Below are 22500 nucleotides of genomic sequence, written 5' to 3' on the forward strand. Positions count from 1 at the left end.
GCTCCTGCTCATCCATAGACACTGGTAGGTTGGAGATGTACAGGTTGGTGGGATCCTGCTCCTGTTGCTGCAGGTGGACAAAGAATGAAGTGAAGGAGGGTTAGTTTATAGTATAGTATTATTATTATTGACCACTTAAACCATATATACTTCGTCGACCTGGGTGCCCCAGGGGTCTATACTTGATCCCCTCCTTTTTTCCCCTTTACGTGACACGTTGTTTAGACCAGTGGTTCCCAAACTTATTAGCTCAAGAGTAAGAGCCAAAAGAGAAATTAGAAGTTTGCCCGGGACCCAAACTAGTGAAAATAGCAGATCTACAAGCTCACAACGCGTCGCTTCGTGCTGCGTTATGAACTTGAAGATCTGCCATTTTAACTACTTCTTAAAGGTTCTATGACATTAATTTTCACTTCTTTTATTTTTTATGTTTTTTTGGGGGTTTTATGACCTCAATTACACCCAAAAAATCTGAACTTTGAACATTCAGTGGATTTTCTGTGGACTGGGGTTTTATGAATAATTAGGCTGAAAAGTAATCTGAGCTTGGCCCTTGGGCAGTGAAGTCACAGGCCATTAATCCCGCCCACTCTCCTCCTCGCCCCTCCCCTCCCCTATCCTTTCCTTTGGGGGGGGGGGGGGGGGGCGGAGCAGAGGCGATGATTGACAGGCAAAATCCCTCAACAGCGACACCCGCAGGCAAAGATTTCTTTTTTCATTGCAGTTGAAAAGGCTTTAGAAATGTGAAAGAAAAACACCTGCCATGGATCACTGGAGTGGATTTTTTTGTTAAAACTTTTTATACACGTTTGAAGGACCATGACAAAGACTTTTAATGTGTGGTAAAACTGAATGTCATGAAACCTTTAAACATTTGTTTTCTAATTTAGGGAATTTCTTTGATTATTTTCTATTTCATTCATGAATGAAATTCTTTTCGAAAAATGTTTCGAAATTAGTTTTCAACTCATGAAAATTTGCAATTCTTTGTGGATTTAAAAAAAAATATTTTAGAATAATAATAATTAATAACAGGTTTTAGGAAACACAAAATAAAGGGATATTTATTTGCAACCCATAAAAATTGGCCACTGTTTGGGAAACTGTGGTGTAGATCACTAATTATCACATATTATGTACAATATTACAGTAGATGCGGTTTTCTCTTGTTCGAATGGAGGAAAGTGAAGTTGTCATACACTCCAGCCTCAATGTAAACATTTATATTATTTACTGCCAACATTTCAAGCTTCATCAGGGCAAATAATGAACAAAAAAATTCTGCTGGAACTGGAAGGTGTTTTGGATTAGCAAGAGGGAGTTGTCAATCACATATGCACATGCATTTACCCAGTGATGTAATTCTTACTTTATTCTATTTTTGTACTATTTTATCGCAACTTCATTTGCTATTCTACTGATATTTATTTGCTATGTTCTCTTGCTGCTGCATTGTCGAGGAGCAAAAACACAATAGTTTTACTATCGTAAACGTACAAAGTTGACACCAAAACGTCATTCTCTGCTGTAGCAGTGAATGTTACAAGAGACACATTTTAATTCAGGAAACAGACACATATAGTGTTTCCCCCACTTGAGATATAAATGGCAGGCTTCCCTAAATAGTGATACTAAACAGTTCATTGAAGTTGCAGAGCACCACCTCCCCACTAAAAATCCCTTTAAGCGAAGAGAACCCCCCCTCTACCCCTCAGGATTCATAGACATTCACAGAGTTGCATTAAAAGTTTTGTCAGGAATGCAGAACGCCCCTTTTGAAGTGTCTCTCAGCTAGTTTCACTGGCCTGCTTCAGTTATTTGTTCTCTTTGGCAACAGACCCTGGAGATGATCCTCCATGGGAGACCATAGAAATGTGTGTGCGACTGTGCGCGACTGCGTGTGCGTATGCATGTGTGCATGCGCGCGTGCATGTGTGTGTGCGCACAAGTGTATGCATATGAATGAGGGGTGCAGAACAGGGGTGGATGGAGGGCACTACTTCGTTCACATTTTGTATTCACCAGTGAGAGGCTGGGAGATTGAGTCAGAGAGAAATGGAACAGGGGATCACAGTATACATTCAGCAGATTATAAATACACAGACCATGACTTCCAAGCCCCATATTCATGACCCCATAAGGCTGCAGATATCCATCCATAGCACAACCTCAACCCCCCCACAGGGCCCACACCCTGTAGACTTTTCTACATAGTTCTGCTGAGTTTACTGGTGTGTCTCGCTGGCTAGCTTACTTCTCTATTGTATAATGATGTTTATGTATTCATAGCAAGCTCTGGTGATCAGCGCCCCAAACACTCGCTTCCTGGTAGGGTGGCGTGGGCGGATACATCATACTAGACTAGAAAATCAACTACAAAATCTACAAAACTGTAAATACCCTCTTACAAAAAAACTCCTCATTCCCTCTAGTGTATGTTTGAAGTGTGATCAATACATTTCAACATCAAGGTGTCCTCAGTGAGCTAAGTTCCATAACAAAGGCTAGAACACTGAGGCTGCAGCTTGATTCATCCATAGTTGTGTGCCAGTGTTGCGCGTGAAAATAGATGATCTACCCGCTGTGAGCTTGTACATCGGCTTGTACTATTTCGGAACGCAACACATGGCAAGCAACTACAGTACTATAGTATAACAATGACATAAGAATAAATCAGGCTTCAAGGTTCAAAACAGAAGCACATCACTCTACTACCTTCTCTGTTTTATCTTCAATGTCCCACTGGCCACTCTATGTGCACACTGCACAGTGCACACACACATTAATGGGGGAAAAATTGTCACACCATCGTAATATGTCATCGTAGCATACTGTAGCATCAACCATAGCCATGTGCCAAGGTCATGTGCAGCATTTATGGGTGGCACTACAGTTAAGATAAGCACTGTTATTACATGCATGATTCCACTGGCAACATGGAAAATGAAAAGCCCATATTGCATGCAAATAATGTGTTATCTCTTACACAATTAATCAGGATAAAAATTAAATAAATTGCGCATCTGTGTGTGTGTGTGTGTGTGTGTGTGTGTGTGTGTGTGTGTGTGTGTGTGTGTGTGTGTGTGTGTGTGTGTGTGTGTGTGCGCACACGCACGCTCACCAGGTATTTCTACACTTATGAGGGCCAGATATCCCCGCACTTGAACTTGAATAACTTGAGTAATTGACTTTGTAAGGACCATTTTTCTGCACACCACAAGAAAAAAATATGTTTTCATGGTTAACAAAGATTTTTTAGAGCTAAGGGTACAATTACGAAAGCGTGCAAGCATGCATGTGTGCAGGGGCGGCCTTAGTGATCTGGGGGCCCGTTTCAAGAGCTAATATGTGGCCCCCTATGCACCCCCCCACCCCCCCCCCAAAAAAAACATGGTCACCCCGATTTTGTTTGCAGAATTTGCGGATTTTGTTTGTGAAAAAATCTAAAATTGTATTTAAAAAAAAAAAAGTATATATATAACTAATATATATATATATATTTTTTTTTTTCAAGAAAATTTGGGGGCCCCCTGAGGTTCGGGGCCCGTTTCAATTGAAACGGGTGAAACATAGGAAAGGCCGCCCCTGCATGTGTGCAAGCGCAGCGTGCTACCCTAACCCTTTGGATGAGAGATTTTGGTTTTCATTGTGGAATGTTAAAATTACAATTTAGGGCCTAGGCATTTGGCTTATTCAGAGCGACTGTGTAAGTAAGTGACATGAACCTTTGACAATAGGATTAAGTGTTCGAGGAATTAGAGTGCTAGGAAATCGATGTGCTGATAGTAAACAGGATAGCAAGTAGACAACATATCAGAATCTAAAAAGAAAAAAAAAAAAAAATCTAAATAACAAAACTAGTATTTATCTTCATCACTTACACCTTATATACTGTACTTCATTGTATGATGATGAATTGTATAAATAGCTGATCTACAAGCTCATAATGCGTCATGTTGTGAGCTTCTAAATTTGAGCTATTTTCACTATTTTTGCCTATAATAACATTCTCAAAATTGGGTCGAAAGTAGTTAATAGTCAATAGGAAAGATAAAAGACATCCAGCCAAGTCCCAGGAGTCTCAGGGAATATGGGATCAACTCAAGGACACTCGCGAAGGATCAGAATTGTCCTGCAAATCCATTATCTGTATTATTATTATTATTATTATTATTATTATTATTATTTTAAGAACATTGCAGCACAGGGGGAGGGTGGGGGGGGGGGGGGGGGGAGATCCCTGAAATAAGATTGTCCAACATTCAGAGCTGTACAGCTCTGAATGTTGGAGACGGACAGAAGACAATGTGCACAAGCCTTCAGCCTTCCAAACAAAAGCCTACAGAAAATACTGAGAATATTCCATCTCCAACCAACATCTATATCATGCAAACAAGACAAAATGGCCACAAAATAGCCAAACTTGCCCTTCACTTGGACACCAGGTGTAAACGTAAGACAGTGGAAGGAGAGCTAAAGACCCTGCATTACACCTGGGGTATTACAGTATAAAGACACTTTGTTGCTGCCCTACATGCCAGCAGGCATAACAGACACTAAGTAAGGGTGGAGTGTCTGAGTTAACAATGTTCAAAACCCAGTGTAATCAGAGTCATCAATGCCCTCTGGATGCCCAGCATGGGATTTTCCATTAAGAAAAGGTCATAGGAGAGTGAGTGGAGCAGAATGTCTCTGTTTGAAACCTAAAGGTCCTGACACACTGAAAGCATTAGTGGTGGGAATTACCGTTCATTTCAGTGTTGGAATAATTTTGTTCACGTTCACTACAAAGATGAGTTCAAGTGATTCGTTCATCGTTCACCGCTCAGTGCTTCCAGTTACGCCCTCCTCGCATAGTTTAGTCCAATGACAAAAGAGACATGTCTCTCTCTCCTCAGCCAGTCAAAATGTTGCATTTTGCCACTGAACCTTGGGTCACCAGGCTTTCCACACAGAGGAAAATGAACGACTCAAGGGATGATAAAGTTTGAGGAAGTGACCGATTTTGTTCCTGTTCACACTAAAGACCGAATCATTTCGAACGAATTGTGAACGTCAGAACAACACTAGAAAGCGTCAGACGCTTGCATCATCAAATGGCTGAAGCGTCAAAACCAGGTTTTGGTGCAGTTCGAATTGTTAATAACTGCGGTACAGCTGATAGTGTAGAGACCATTTGTCATGAATTATGACCTTTATCTGCTTGACCCAGTACACACAGGGGCGTAACTACCGTGACGCAGCCAACTCAGTTGCGTTGGACTCAGTTGCACTCTAACTAAGAACAAACAGTTAAAATTAACATTACTTCTGGTAAAGCTTGTATGGTCTTGGGAAGTTTTTTCACCCAGCCTCTCACTTGGAGAAAGAGGAACAGCTATGCCTTTAGTCCAAAGTAAATTCATATTTTCAGCCTTCCAACCTGGTACAACACAGTTTAACTGGGTACACACCTGTTAGTAGGGCAGTTTCGAGGCTCCGTGAGCACCCCAAAAACACATCTCTTAAACCTGTTTTTTTAGGACCCTAAAGGTGTCTAGTTATGATTTCTGCTTGTTGCCCATGTCAACTAATGTCCCATGGGGTTTATTTTAAACCCTTTCTGACACCTACCCCCAACCCAAACCATAACATGGAGATAACAGAGAATACCATAACTCTTGAAGTAAACAACATACAGCAACAAATGAACACATTTTTCTATATCATTTTGACCAAAGGAATTCATTAAAGTGGTTATTATAAAGATTCAAGCACATCTTGACTCTATTTCAGGGCAGAAACAGCCAAAAACAAGCAGAAAACGTTCAAATCATAATGATCACGTCTATATTTCTCTTTGTACTAAACGTTTACCGTGTATTCTTTTTTACCATATGTTTTTTAGGACCTTTATGGTGTCTAGTTAAGATTTATTCTTGTTGCCCTGGTCAAATAATGGCCCATGGGGTTCATTTTAACCCTTTCTGACACCTATTCGGCTATTCCCAATCTGAACCATAAAATGGAGGTAACAGAAAATACCATAACTCTTGAAGTAAACAACATGAACACATTTTTCTAGATGTGCTTGAATCTTAATAAAAACCACTTAAATGCATTCCTTGGGTCCAAATGATATAGAAAATGTGTTCATTTGTCTACTATGTGTACATGCATTTGTGCGTTGTGACAGTGGCAGGCTAGAGCAGTAGATCAAAGAGGAAAGACATCCAGCAAGCCAGCTGGGCCATCTGTCACTGATCACAGACATGAGTATTTAAAAGCGTCTTGTCATTTACACCGTGAAAGTTACTAATGTTGCCTGGCAACAAATACACATAAAACAAAGCTTGGAGTGAGCAGAACATAATGTCATTCAGACAAATCGTCAGCTCCACTTATTTAAATGTAAATTGTAAATGTAAGCTCTGGTCTTTGGCATCATCCGTGACAAAGTATATCCAAATATTTAATTGCAACTGCTCATGTAATAGATCGGATCATCTAATGGCTGACTAAACAGACAGAAGCCACACAGAATTAACTTTTTTCCTTTTTAGGCATTACTGAACAGATACAATCTCCAGAGATACTGCATGACTCTCTGCCCCTGTGCCTTTCTTTTTACCTACTGAGCAGTAGATACAGCAGTACCTAGGGCAACAGTGGCTCAGGATGTAGAGCGGCCATCTTGGAATCGGAAGGTTCCTGATTCCACTCGATAAATGCAATGTGCTTTGGAGAAAGGCGCTGTATAAATGCCCCCCCCCTGCGCCCCACCCCCTCTTTTTTCTTTCTCTTTCTGGAAAAAACAAAAACGATAGAGCTTGCACAAAAACAAATTTCACCCTCTGTTTTACAACTTTAAACCTGTGATGTGACAATAAAGATGATTCTGATGATTTTCCCTTCCCATACATGCAGTGGTTTGGAACACCGCATTTGCGGTGGAAGGTAGGCTACGCATACATCATCTACAAACTATTAGCCAATAGCCAGTGGAATAAACTCAACCATTTAAGCTAACAAAGGGGATGGCATGTACCCTCTCCTCCTCGCCTCACTCAAATGATCTCTCAGGGATTTATCCTTTGCATAAATCATGATATAACTGAGAATACACCTTCCTCCTGGCATTATCTTCATTCAGAAAAGGAGGGGTAGGGGGGTGGAAAGAGGGCCACAAAATCAACAGCGAGGTGAGTGACTGGAATATTAAACATGACCACATCTCTAGACACCGGCGTCCTATAAAGTACAATTACTTGTTAAAGTTGCTAGGCGATGGGGATATGAAATTAGGTGCCTCAGAGCGCCCACACACACATTAAATGAACTTCGCGTGACTTTGCTCAAAGTTAGCGTCTGCCGGTGATCTCTCACTCTGCATGCATGCTGCAAATGACTCACCTCGCTCTCTGATGCCCTCTCTGTGTCTTTGCCTTTGTCTCTCTATTTTTGTCTGCCTGTTTCTCTCTCTCTCTCTCTCTCTCTCTTTCTCTCTCTCTCTCTCTCTAACATCTGTCGGGAGCTGGAAGCAGATTCACACCAACTGTGCCTCTACCTGGCTGTGCAACCAGCCAGCCTGCCAGCCAGTCAGCCTGCGTTTTCAGCCCCATTAAACCTCATTGCTGCATCATTACAGTGGGCTTATGCCTGGTATCATGCTACTTGCTGGTTAGCTTTCTATATAGCGACACCTGTTGTGGAGCAAGAGTGTAAACAGAGGGCAAAGAAGCAGTGGTTAAACAACTGTGAAGAACACCAGCTGAGACGGTAAATCAGATTAAATGAGGTGGCATTTTAATGTAAAGTATCTCCGAAATCTGTCTCGCAGCTCAAGCAGCGACACTTCACATCCAAGCTAATGCGTCACGCAGCCCACTGTAGAAAAACAATTAAACAGGATAAAAATAACAAAGTGAAAGACTGCAAAATGACTAAGAAAATCATCTTTCTTTTTTCTGTCCTTTCTTTTCATCCTCTCATCTTTTCCTCTCCATTGGTGTTCTTCCTCCTCAGAGTCGTCCCTTCTGTTACTCAGCCCTAAACATCCACAACATCAGCCTGGCTGTCAGGCTCTGGTCCAGTGGCTTTGTTGCAGTTGTGCCTCATTGTCAGGAACAATGTTAACAGCCCATAGAGACATTTTCACTCCGTACTTCAGTGACTTGGTTTTATATATGTACTTAAGATACTATCGTTACACACTGAAGTAAAGGCGGTTTTCAAGTGATAAAAGGCTGTTCTCCACAGTGGCAACAGTCTCCCTTTTATAACTTTTGTGTAAAAAACATATAAAACACTTTTTATTGAATAACCAATTTATGAGTTGACAATTTATTTGCGCATGCATTGGATTGAGCTCTTATTTAGGTATTTTCCACAATAGAATTTTTAGGCCTATATTTTTTGTTATTGATCAATTATTTTCATATATCTATTTTTATAGTGTGTGTTTGTTTTTCTTTCATTCCATATGAAATCCGGTGCATTCGCAAATGAGCAAAAAGTGAAGTTTCCACTGTTTGGTAACAGTACAATTTGTGGCAGTGAATGTGCTTTTTAGACAACATTTTGAGAATGGAGACCATTGCCACCATGACGAACCATCTTTCATCACTAAAAAATCTTTACTTCAGTAGGTAAGGAAACTATATTAAGCCGAGTCAGCAAACATTTCTCTGTGGGCTGTTAACATTGTCTCTCTGTTAGTGGAACAGCATAACACACAGAACCACAGCACTCTGTCTACAAAGTCTGGATTTGTCTTTGATGAGGAGTAATAAGGAGAACATAAAGCTGTCTTCTTGTATAAGAAATACAAGTAAACACAATATAACTTAAACCCAGGAAATACACATAGTCCAATAAATTACATACTGTAGCACCAATAGATTACATAGCACGCAGCATGTCACATGAACTACAAAATACAAAACACTGACAACCACCTAAAATCCCTAACAGATATAAAACCATAAAAACACACATCTAAAGTGCATCACTAGCCTGTAGCTTATTCCATAACAATGTTATCGCGCTTTTTTATAGGACAGTTTATATTCAGACAAAGAACTCTTGCGACAACCTTTGACTCTTGGTATCTCATATACCGTTTGGTTCTCCCTAGTTTTATAAATACTGATCAACTTAGCATTACTCCTAAGGTAGTCAGGGGCATTACCATACAAAATGCTGTACATATATGACCAAGCTTTATTTGATCCACCCTGTACCTCACAGGGAGCATCCCTACTGTACCTCCCTAAACTGCTCATAACCAACATGTGTCCTAGGAGGATTCAACAGATATCTAATGTTGTTTTGTACCGTCTGCAACCTATCCCTTAATCTCGCTGATACACCACTGTACCAAGCAGAACAAGCACAGTCGAGGTGACACTGGATCAAAGCTCACACCAAAAGCTTCTTGGTTTTCAAAGTGATATTTCTGTTATTTCTATACAGAAATCTATGTTTATTTGCAAATTTTGAGATCACCGTAGTCGCAATGTCTTCCCCTGACAGAGACTGGTCTAATGTTACCTCCAAATACGTTACCGTCGACTTTGATCCAATGTCATCCCTGTTACAAACAACATTAATCCTATTTGCCTTCTGAAGGTGTCTCTTAGAGGCAAACAAGATAGACTCTGTCTTTCCAAGATGACGTGACAATTTATTTTCTGTCAGCCATTCACTTACAGATTCTAATTCCACACTCAATGTCTTCTTGATCCCAGTAATGCCGAATCATCCGCGTACAGCAAAAGTTAGCATTTTACTGCAGCAGACATAATCGTTAATGTACAGTGTATGAGAAAGAGAAGAGGCCCAGGTATAGAGCCCTGCGGAACGCCACATGAAATACTGTACCCTTTTCCTCAGACAGCACACCATCAACATCTGCCACCTGGGTCTGTCCAGTTAAACAAGATCTAAACAAATCCACTTTAGATTCATTAAGACCAATACATTTTAGTTTAGTTAAGAATATCGTGATTCACTGTGTCGAAGGCCTTCTGTAGGTCCAACATGACCATTCCACAGTAATAACCCTGATCACATTGCTCTTTGATGTAATCAGGTGTATTAAACATGTGTCAGTATAGAGTACGATGTCAGAAGTCAGTTAGACTGAAATTCAAAACATAAATTATGTTCTATAAGGTAGTCATTTATCAGCTTGAAAACAACTTTTTTGAATAGCTTGGAAATAATAAGGTCGGACATAGGCCTCTGATTCGCTCTTGCTTTTATACAGCAGAACTACTCGAGACATCTTCAAATCATCGGGAATTATGCCAGAATCCAATGATTAATTGCTAATATGAGTAAGATGGTTAGCAATCACAGGACCTCCATCCTTAACAAATCTATCTGGTATGCTCTCCAAACCTGTAGCCTTATTATCACTCATCTTGGCTAAAACAGAATGAACCTCCTCAACCGAGACTGCTGAAAAATTAAACATATTTTTACATTTCTCATCAAATTGAGCAATGCTCGCATAACCAAACCGGCCACTGGGCACAGATAATCTACTAACAAGGGAAGAAGCCACACTAGTAAAAAAAAAAAAAAGTTCAACAACAAAAAACCTGTTCAAATGGTTTGCCAATTTATATTTGCCAAAACACATTTCCTTGTCTATTTCTAAACCTTTGCTGTTGGCTCCTGCTTTGCTTTTGGACGAAGACCCAAGCTCCTTCAGTGTTTGCCAAAGCTTTTTGGGTCTATTCTGATTCTCACTAACCGCATTCACATAATAGTCAGATTTTCCTTTATCTTTTCTGCACCTTGCCTGATTTCTGTATTTCAGAAACATTTCACCACCAGACTGCTCTCTAGACTACCGGTAATCTATACGATGCGACACGTGAGTTTGTAGATCAGCTATTTTCAAATTGCTGGTGTATATAGGGTTAAAGTGGTTGGGCTGATTTTGATGCAATATTAACTAATATAGCCCACTTTGAGAACCACTGTATTAATCCAATACCGTATTCTCTCTCCCTTCCTCAATACTCCTCCTGTTCTCCCTCCTTCTCTCACCGCCACATTAATTTCACTTCCTCTTCACCTTCCCCATCTTCCCCTTCCGTAACTCTCCTTCCTCTTCTGTCCTGTCTCCCCTCCTCTTTCTCCTCCTTTTCTTCTTCTCTCTCTCTCTCTCCGCTTTATTCTGCCTCCTTTTCTCCCTCTTTCTTTGCAGCTCTGACCACCAGCTAATCTTCCATAACGGCTATCTAAATGCAGTCTAAAGGCAGGTAATCAATACTTAATGAACATGCCATAAATACTTGATGAAGCCTAAACTGTGGGATGCCAAGGGACTCGTTAGCCACATGTTTCTTCCATCTTCACAACTATGCGCTGTGTGCATTTCTCTGCCTTGTGGGTGTAAGATACTCCATCCACGACCACAAGGCCATTCAGGGGGCGGTTAAAGAAGCACAGCATGTCACCCGGACTGAGCTGCCAGCCATGCAGAACCTCTAGACCCATAGAAGTGAGGTGAAGTTCCAGAGGATAATCAGGGGCCCCAGTCACCCCGGCCATGGACTGTTCACTCTGTTACTGTCAGACAAACAGTACAGTAGCTTTAGGGCCCAATGCAGTAGGCTCAAAACAGTCTCTGTTCCCATGCCATGAGACTCAAACGCAAAACAGTGATCGTGGCGTGTATGTTCTGTGACTCCCATACACCATCAACCACTGAGTTATTAGACAGATAGATAGATAGATAGATAGATAGATAGATAGATAGATAGATAGATAGATAGATAGATAGATAGATAGATAGATAGATAGATAGATATAGGTAGACGGCCCGGACTGTACAGGTTTATAGCCTCACAAATCTAGTTCTGAATCCATGCTGAATCAATGAACCAGTGAACAGTTAATTCAATGTTTACGCATGCAGAGAGCAGCCCTGCAGGCTGTGAATACTTCCCCTATTCAGCAGTAGAGAGCCTCGGGAGCTCAGATTTTGTGTCTGTTCGAGAGTCCGTGGGATTGTGTTTCTCAAGGAGTTTGTTTTTGAAAAGTCTTCAAAGTATTTAATTAAACGGCCACACTGGAAAATTGGCCCAGTGTGCATGTGGGTCTCTTGTACACTATGAATTGAAATTTTAAGACACTTTCGGTTTGCATTTTTGAAACACCATATTAGGTTTGACGTGCCCTTGTGTCGCCAAGCTTAATTTACCGAAGGTGGATGCTAAGCTTGAAAACCAATCAATACATTTGCATAAATGTCCCTAAAGCTGCAACCACATGGTGTCACATCCTGTCACAATTCCACGAGATAGGATGATTATACTTAAGAGATTATTTAGTATCGGAGAGGCTGCGTTATGTACGGGTCTCTCTACACTGTAAAATCAGCTAATTTAACTCTGAGAGGGTACGAATGAAACCAAATGGATCCGTGAACTCTGGATACCTGTAAATAAGCTGAACAGAACACTAGAAAGTAGGGGGTACTAGAGACACATTTTCTAGTCACAGCCACTACGTTAATGAACAATATCACGCTCCTCTCCCTCTCTCTCTCTCTCTCTCTCTCTCTCTCTCTCTCTCTCTCTCTCTCTCTCTCTCTCTCTCTCTCTCTCTCTCTCTCTCTCTCTCTTTAGCTCTCTAGGTGGGTTGACTTCTTGTTCTCTTTCTTTCAATCTTTCATCAAATCTATCACCACATTTTTTCCCTTCTATCTCCCTCTTCTGCTATAAGAGGAATGTGCTTTTCTTCAAGACATTCTCTCTCGCCCTCTTTCACTCTCTTTCACGCTCCCATATCTTGGCGTGTGCATTATGATCCCTGCAATTCATCACAGAGTCCATATAGCGGAGGGCGGCCCTCGAGCCGCAGACCTGCATGTACACTGCTGCCTACTGGCTAGTCCTCCAACAGGGCTGGAATCAATCACCCACTCATCAAACACAGAAATCACGAGAGAGTTAGAGAGACAGAGAAGAGAGAGGGGAAGAAAAGAGTGAAAGATGACAGCAGAGAGAGAGAGAGAGAGAGAGAGAGAGAGAGAGAGAGAGAGAGAGAGAGAGAGAGAGAGAGAGAGAGAGAGAGACCCTGGATTGATCAAACAAACATAGCTGGGCTGCATGCTGATCATTAAACCCAAGAGATGTCATGTGTTCGAAGAGGAATTTTTAATTCCCCCGATGACAGCGGTGTCAGCTGACACATACCCACAAATTGCTGTTGACTATATTATTCTTAAGTCCATGGCTCACTGTTAAGCAATGAAGAAGGTATCGTTCTTATTGCTGTGGATGGACATAAAGGTGATCATGCACTCTGGTGATACTATAGTTGTTTATTTTCCACTGACCACACAGACACATGACAGCTCAGCTTGTATAATTTACAATTGAGGCAAGTGTATGCCCTTATTCATGTCAGCTGTATGATGGATAGGGTTAGTTACTTTCTTCTCTACGCTGACTTGATTGCCAAATCCTATAAGCATTTTTAGTTAGGGGCCAAGCCCAAATGACATAATTTATTCTTATTAAAACACACAGTGGTGGAAAAAGTACTGGGCTATACAGCACAGCTTAACCACTTAAACCCTATATACTTCATTGAACAGAGTTCCCCAGGGGTCTATACTAGGCCCCCCTACTTTCTTCCCTATGCACCAAATCCCACCGCCAAAACTAGCCGATCTACAAGCTCACAGCACTGCACGTTGCGTTGTGCTGTGAGGTTGTATATCTGCTACTTTTTACCCAAGCGTTCACCCCAGAATAGGGATGCTAGCTATAGGGTTCATGTGGTTAAAAGTACGTGATTGGCTGCCTCACAAGAGCGGCTTCCAGTGTGGGGAGCCAATTAGGAATGAATACAATTTGGAAGAGTGGTGTTCCAAAATAGGACATCAAACTAGCCTATAAAGAAGCCACGCAGACATACGGCACAGTACCCTGCCTCGTCGTAACTGGGCCTCATAGAACAGCTGTAGCACAGAGGAACTTGGGTCTGTCAAGACGAGCAGCCGTGCCAGGATACTGCCAGGAGACGCACACACACACACACACGCGCGCCGCACGCACGCACGCACGCACGCACGCACGCACGCACGCACGCACGCACGCACGCACGCACGCACGCACGCACGCACGCACACACACACACACACACACACACACACACACACACACACACACACACACACACACACACACACACACACACACACACACACAAACACAAACACACACACACTTCACAGATATCCTGCTCATACATGGACGTAGTGTATGCCTCTCCATCTCTCTCACCCACTATAGTACTGAATGCTGTAATCAAGGCTAATGGGATTCAGCTGTTGGCCAGTCTAATTGCCTGGAATGCAGATGGATGGACTTGGAGACTTGGCTACACGCACACGTGTATGTACGCGCGCGCACACGTACGCACGCACACTCACACACACACACACACACACACACACACACACACACACACACTCACACACACGCACATACACGCACAGCACAGCACACACACACACTTACTTCACAGATGACAAGTGCGTGAGAGACCTACAGTACACGGCACGCACACGTAACAGTTTTGTATGTGTGCATACATTTGATGCATGTGTGTGTGTGTGTGTGTGTGGGGGGGGTGTATGTGTTTATGGGATTGTGTGTGTACCAATAACCAGTAAAAGGTCAGTAGAAGTTCAGGGGGATTTGTCTAGAATTATTGATGACTAACCCCACACAATGAAGTCTACAACTAACATAAAACACGTAAAAACATTGTAACTACTTCACAAACATGCTTTTTGCTTGAATTGAAGGATTACATAGTGTAGACACTGATGATCCTGAGAATCACCAGCTCTAATTGAAAACGTACATATGTGTAAGATGAAACCTGCAGATACTGATTGACAAAAGGCTCACAGCACAGCCTTCTGAAGGAAATAACATTTTAGATTATTTTAGCACACACAACAATTGTGTTAATTATTCATCAAATCTTTGGAAAATATCAAGAATCTGTAGCCTTTTGTAAGATATTGTAACAGGGTAATTACTATGCATGCTGGCATGGACCACGTATACCATACTCTCCTGAAGATCAAAGCGCTGACCCGATTATAGAACAAAGTCAGCACTCTCCCTTTGGTAAAACACTGCATGGACATCGCCCGCCAATGCATCTCCATACCTCACATTTCTGACATACTAGTCCTTTGATAGGGGAGAAAAAGACAGCCTCTGCGTGGCCTCCCTATGAGTAGCTTACAGGCTTATAAGCCCACAAAGCGAAACTAATGTCTTTACCTTGTCTACAGACCGCAAAAAGCCAAACTTCCTCAGGCCAGACAGCACCGTTAATTGTCGAGGTTTAGCACTACTGCGGCTCAATGTTGAAGGCCTCAATTTGCTCAATGTCATTGAACAGATTGCCATCAAAAACAACATCCCTTTGATAAGTCCACATCAAAATACTATTAAAACCACTTAAGCTCTATTTTATGCTTAAAAAAAGAAGAAGCTCACAACGCGTCCCATGGTGCCATGTGGTGAGCTTGTATTTCTCTGCTATTTTTGTGACATACCCAAAATAGGGACCCTATAGGGTTAAAGTGGTTGAAACAAACACTGATCATTGAATGGCAAAACAAATTAATCAATGTCTGTGAGAGGACATCACAGTGTCTAGCAGAGGACAGCATGTCTGTATAGCCTACATCACAGTGTCTATGAGAGGACAGCCTACATCACAGTGTCTATGAGAGGACAGCCTACATCACAGTGTCTATGAGAGGACAGCCTACATCACAGTGTCTATGAGAGGACAGCCAGTAGACTTCAGCTGCCTCCTTTCTCTCAGTGATTAATGGAGTCTGGAACTAAGGAGGCGAGTTGTCTCAGACTGAAGCCTCTGTATGAACACACCCTGTCTGATGTCTCACACTGTGTGTATGGGTGGGCACTTGCGCGCATGTGTGTGTGTGTGTGTGTGTGTGTGTGTGTGTGTGTGTGTGTGTGTGTGTGTGTGTGTGTGTGTGTGTGTGTGTGTGTGTGTGTGTGCATGAGTGTGTGCGTGTGAGTGCACACACAAATACACACGTTTGTATTACTATATTTGTGAGGACATTACAATTTTAGGACGGCATTAGAAAAAAAGCAGATCTACAAGCTCAAAATGCGATGCGTTGTGAGTTTGCAGATTATTATTATTTTTCGGTGAGTGACATCGACAAGTATAAAATAGGGAAAACTGTAACTTACAACCCCTAAACCTAACCTCTAAATGTCTGATCCTAACCATAACTCCAACCTGAATCTTTTCCTAATTGTAAATGTAACTCTATTTCTATTTAAAAAAAAGATTACCAGAAAACAACTATTTCTCTTCTGAAGGACCAGGAAAATAGTCCTTACAATGTCTATTTCTCAAATGATGCTATGGGTAAATTTGGACCTCAAAGGTATAATAATACAAATACACACGCAAACGCAAACGCAAACGCACACAAACACACACACACACACACACACACACACACACACACACACACACACACACACACAGTGCTATCTTGAAGCTGCATCCTCATCACATTCAAGGCTGATAATAGAATTGTTTCACGGTAGTCCAGGGGGACTTATTAATGATGGGAGACACACACACACACACACACACACACACACACACACACACACACACACACACACACACACACACACACACACACACACACACACACACACACACACACACACACACACACACACACACACACACATCATATGGCATCACGGTGGGATGAAATGACGGTGAATCTGACAGAAGGAGGGAGGGAGGATTCAAATTAAAGAGATAAGAAGAGGAAATCAAGAGAGGGAGGATGAGAGCAATAAAGGGAGAGATTGACACATCAAAGATGAGCTCTGCAAAGTATTGTGCTGGAGCCACGGTTTTATACACACAGAAGTTGGGTTCATTCTTCATAGTTAGCTGACAAAGAATCTGCCTTGAAAGAGTTTCTGCAGATGGGTGACGTGATTGACAGTTGATCTCCAATCATCCTGTTGTTTTTCATCCTCCAGAGTATAATTTATAATCCCCATTGATGTTAACCAGTCCCAAAACACTGACCATTTTCTCACACAGAGTGCATTTTACCCTTAAGCAGTGGTGGAAAGTAACAGAGTACATTTATTCAAGAACCGATTTGGGAAACAATGATATATATATGATTTTTAAATGGGACATTCTGCATTATGAGTACTTTTACTTTTGCTAAATTAAGTATAGTTTGATGCTAATACTTTTGCGCTTTGACTTTAGTATAATTTTGAATGCAGGACTTTCACTTGTAACAAGGTATGTTTGAGATATTGCTTTTAATTAAGTCTAAAACCTGAGTACTTCTTCCACCGCTGCACACGGAGAACATTTGCTCTTATGTCATACTCAGGGGGTGGTCTGGCCGCCATGTGTATACGTGTCAATATTACCCACCCACAGTGAACTGCTAAGCTCCCAGTGCATCATGGTATTGAAGGATACATACTGTACATATCTGCTATGGTGTGCAGTGAAAATTAAAGGGGAGATATGGGAGGAGGAGGGGATGGCATGGCAACAGCAGGTCCCATGACATTCAGCCACAAGAGTGCACAATGTGTGTCTATACTGTTGAGACCAAACCTAATAACACGCATGCACACGTCTTACTATATTTCGAACCCTAACCTTAACTTTAACCACAACCCCACCAACCCTAATCCTAACCTGAGAGTTTTCTTGTCTCACTATCCGTGTGGGTCCTCACAAAGATAAACTAATAAAACAAACTGTATACACACACACACACACACACACACACACACACACACACACACACACACACACACACACACACACACACACACACACACACACACACACACACACAACCACATTATTCTCTCAGTGTTTCTGTCTCATTGACTGGGCAAATCAACTATAAATGCAATAAAAAACAACGGCCTCCTCCATTATTATTGAGGAAGCAGCTTCTCAGATACAAGAACAGAGAATTACTAAAGAAAGTTTTAGACAAACTTTTTTCCCCTCTCCTTTTGTTTCAGGCTTATTTTTTCATGTCCTTCAATATCAAATAGCTTCTCCTCAGACAATTCATCGGGAAATGAAGTTCAGTGCCTCAGCCAGAGAGAAAATAAATTAAAAGCAAAATAAAAAAAGAATAAGTTCTTGAAAAGTGCAGGGGAGGAGTACTGTATGTTTGTGCTTTTGGCACTGCAGTGATTAAAACATTGGCTGAGATGCAAGAATCACAGTGTCAGAGGGAAGAATTAAACATATATGATTCTGACCAAAGTTTAGAAGCAGTTATTTTCTCTGTCACTGTATATGGATATATATATAATCCATATAATCCAAGATGAATTTGGGGAGAATACCATTTTACTCTGCATCCTGGGCTAGTATTACTTCACCATTTTCTCTTGGGTTAAAGTAAGGTTACAGCAGCTGTGAATTAAGTACGGTTTTATGAATTCTGAATTATCTACATTATACGTACTTAAAGGTATCATGACATTCATGTTTACACCACATTCAGAGTCTTTGTCCTGGTCCTTCAAACGTGTACAAAACGTTTTAACTGAAAATTCCACTCCAGTGATTCACTGTAGGTGTTTTTGTCTCACATTTCTAAAGTCTTCTTCAACTGCAATGAAAAAAGAAATCTTTGCCTGCGGGTGTCGCTAGTGAGGGATTTTGCCTGTCAATCATCGCCTCTGCTCCGCCCCCCCCAAAGGAAAGGATAGGGGAGGGGAGGGGCGAGGAGGAGAGTGGGCGGGATTAATCGACTGTGACCTCACTGTCGAAGGGCCAAGCTCAGATTACTTTTCAGCCTAATTATTCAGAAAACCCCAGACCACAGAAAATCCACTGAATGTTCAAAGTTCAGATTTTTTGGGTGTAATTGAGGTCATAAAACCCCCAAAAAAACATTAAAAATAAAAAAAGTGAAAATGAATGTCATCGAACCTTTAATCTAAAATGTGTACTGTATCTACAGTCCACATAGTACTGCTACAGTATACTCTGTTGCTACAGTACAGTGTTGTGTAAAAATTACAAAAAGTGGTCAACTGATGGAGCCAAGTCCTCCCACATCTACTGTCAGAGACAAATCCTGGAGGAGATTTCTGCTTTAATGTTCAATAAGGGACCCCTTGTAATGTTCTCACTACATCAGTCACAATGCAATTTTTATTTATTTAAAAGGAACCCCATTAGCTGCCGCCTGAACGGCAGCTAGTCTTCCTGGGGTCCTAAGACAATTATATACATTAACAATAGAAAAACATTACATTCTCAGTGTATTACACACCCAAAATAATATCTAGAAAAGCATTTAACAAGTCATTTATCCCATAAAAATATTGTATAAAAAAAGGAAACAGTAAGAAAACTATTTAAAATCAAGTAGACAAAATAAGGTTCACCAACCATAAAGACATCATGTAAGCGAAGCTGTTATTGACTGCACTGAGTGTAGTATGTGAAGTTTCTTTTTGAAACAAGTCTTTCCTTTTATGCTACGAACATCACCAGGAAGACTATTCCACAATGCAATTGCCCTATAGACTTATAGGACTTATAGAACCAGGGAATAGTGTACAGTAAATGAACCAGAAGGTCAAATTTTGTTACTGTCTATACATACAGTATAGTAAAATCCTCAGTGTTCATTTATCCATTTGTAACTGAGTATACAAATACACACCGTTATGGGTCCATTTGGTTACATGTACACTCTCAGAGTTAACCCATTAAGACCGGCATCTGTGTCATTTTAGATTTCTTTGGCTATACAAAAATGGCAGATATACAAGCTCGTTAGATCTGCTATTCTTGAAAAATCTTGATAATTTGTGCAAATCTTTGAATATATATATTTTTGATATATTTTTGAACAAGTGAACATTTTCAACTCCAATATTTGCTTCTGGGGGTCCCTGGAACAAAATGGTTTGAGATGGGGGTCCGTGGCCACATACATATAATTTTGGGGGTCCATGACCTGGAAAAAGTTGGTGCACCACTGATATAGCAACCAAGCAACAACAATGATATGCATTTGGCCGCAGACCCCCCCATCTCAAATATATTTAAATATTTGCAAAGAAATTAAAGATTTTTCAAAAATAGCAGATCTACAGTACAAGCTCTAAAATGACACAGATGCGTTACCGGATTGAATGGGTTAAATTAACCCAGAGGATTTGACTGCGTACATTCATACCCGGTAGCTGCTTCGTACAACCACAGTCTACTGGTCACAGAGCAGCTCCCCGGGAGCCAGCTGGGCACTAAACTGGCTCAAGGATACCTTGTCGTTGCTGCTGTGGGACGGCGAGGCTGTCTCTTTCTCATTTCCCTCGTCCCATAATTTTCCCAGACAATCTGGGGGCCACTAGTGACCTTCCTGTCACAGGACCTACTTCACTACCCTTCAGGCAGTAGGTTCCATTCTATACACCAGGGTGGAGTACATTTCCTGCAATTCAATTAATCCAATCAGGCCTAAGAAGGGCGAGTCCAGTTTTTTTTAACGCTATGTCGCTGCAAGATCACCTTCCTGCCCCGGAGTCTTTCATGGTTGAGTCTCTGGTATTTTGACTATACACAGTATGCAGCACAGCGGCATTGCTGGTTTGGCAGTGCAAGGATTATTATAGTTTGGGATTATTCATTAGTTTTCATTTTTATTTCGGTTAACTAAAATGTTTTTTGAATTCTAGTTTTAGCCATTTGGTTAGTTTTAGTTATATGTATTTGATGTTAATGTTCAATAAGGAACCCCTTGTAATGTTCTCACTACATCAGTCACAATGCACATTTTATTTATTTAAAAGGAACCCCATTAGCTGCCGCCTGAACGGCAGCTAGTCTTCCTGGGGTCCTAAGACAATTATATACATTAACAATAGAAAAACATTACATTCTCAGTGTATTACACACCCAAAATAATATCTAGAAAAGCATTTCACAAGTCATTTATCACATAAGAATATTGTATAAAAAAAGGAAACAGTAAGAAAACAGGGACCACCCCCAGAAGCAAAGATTTGAGTTAAAAATATGTGTATTCAAAGATTTTTCTAAAATAGCAGCTCTACAAGCTCGATCTGCTATTTTTGAATGGCCAAAGTATAAAAAACTAGAAAAAGTGCTCCTCGGAGCACAGGTCTCCGCCAGGTCAGGTAGGCTATTGTGGCCTCCTGGTGGCGCTATAATAGGCCAATGTGAAAAGGGTGCCATTTCTTCTTAGGCCTTGCACGACAATCGGACACTGACTGCATTCATGATTTGAGGCATTTTGTTAAAAACATTTGTTTTGCTAAATTAGACCTGCTGGTGGCGCTATAAAATGTAAAAAGGGTGGCATTTGTTCCTCAACAAATGTTGAGGAACATGTGCGTGCAAAGTTTGACCGCAATCGGACGGTGCGTTCATGATTTGCGGAATTTTGTTCAAAACAAGACAATAATGCAAACATTAGATGTCAATCTTAGCCAATAAGGATGGAATATGAAAAATCAAACAAAATAGGAAGGATTAGTATAAAATAATGTGTTTTACATAAGTCGGGCTCCTGGTGGCGCTATAAAAGGCAGATGTGAAAAATGCAGGGCAAAGGTTATTCCTTGACCTCTAGGGAGTGTGCATACACAGTTTTACACAGATCGGTGCAGTTATAGGTAAAAACACAAATCTGCCTGTTATAGCGCCACCATGAGGCTGATTTGAAAAAAATCTAATGGTATTTCTTTCTCGGCCTAATGGGAATACGCGTGCAAATTTTCACGGAAATTGCATGCTGTGTTCATGATTTGAGGCATTTTGTTCAAAACGGAGCACTCCTGCAAACTTTGGAAAAAAAATGTAGCCAATCAGGATGGAATATGAAAAATCTGAAATACCCGTTTTGTTTAATGACTATAGAGATACAGTGTACCGATTTGCGTGATTTTTGGACAAAATCTGTAGGAGTACTGTCAAAAGAATATGTTTTGCGCAAATCAGCCTCCTGGTGGCGCTAAAAAAGGCCCATGAGAAAGATTTGGGGCAGAGGTTCTTGGCAGAGGTTCTTGGCATTCAGGGAGTGTGTGTGCACAGTTTTGCTGCGATCAAGCCAACAGTGCCGGAGATTAGCTGGTCACAGACGGACGGACACACGGACACACGGACACACGGACGGACGGACGGACGGACGGACAGGGGGAAAAACATACTCTCTCGCCATGCCTTTCGGCCTGGCGGAGACAATAATGTTTTTAGCTCAAATCTAGTTGAGTTTTAGCTATTTGGTTAGTTTTAGTTAACTGTAATAACCTTGGCGGGTGCACAGTCGAGACAAATGGACCGTACCTTTGATACATCTATATGTGCATACAGTACCATACGTGCACGTATGTCTGTCTGTTGCCACCTGACACTATTTCA

General features: G+C 41.2%; 1 protein-coding gene across 8 annotated transcripts in view; it reads right to left on the reverse strand.

Moving 5' to 3' along the window:
- Positions 1-22500, reverse strand: part of rbms3 (RNA binding motif, single stranded interacting protein) — a 160322-nt gene that overhangs the window by 54928 nt on the left and 82894 nt on the right. For all 8 annotated transcript variants that reach the window (XM_080426164.1, XM_080426162.1, XM_080426158.1 and 5 more), the window contains exon 5: positions 1-67. This exon is cut by the window's left edge and continues 91 nt beyond it. In XM_080426164.1, coding sequence (XP_080282290.1) covers positions 1-67 — 67 coding nt within the window. The remainder of the gene's footprint in view (positions 68-22500) is intronic.

This window comes from Gymnoscopelus braueri (assembly GCF_963280865.1).
Source record: "Gymnoscopelus braueri genome assembly, chromosome: 4".
Taxonomy (NCBI): domain Eukaryota; kingdom Metazoa; phylum Chordata; class Actinopteri; order Myctophiformes; family Myctophidae; genus Gymnoscopelus; species Gymnoscopelus braueri.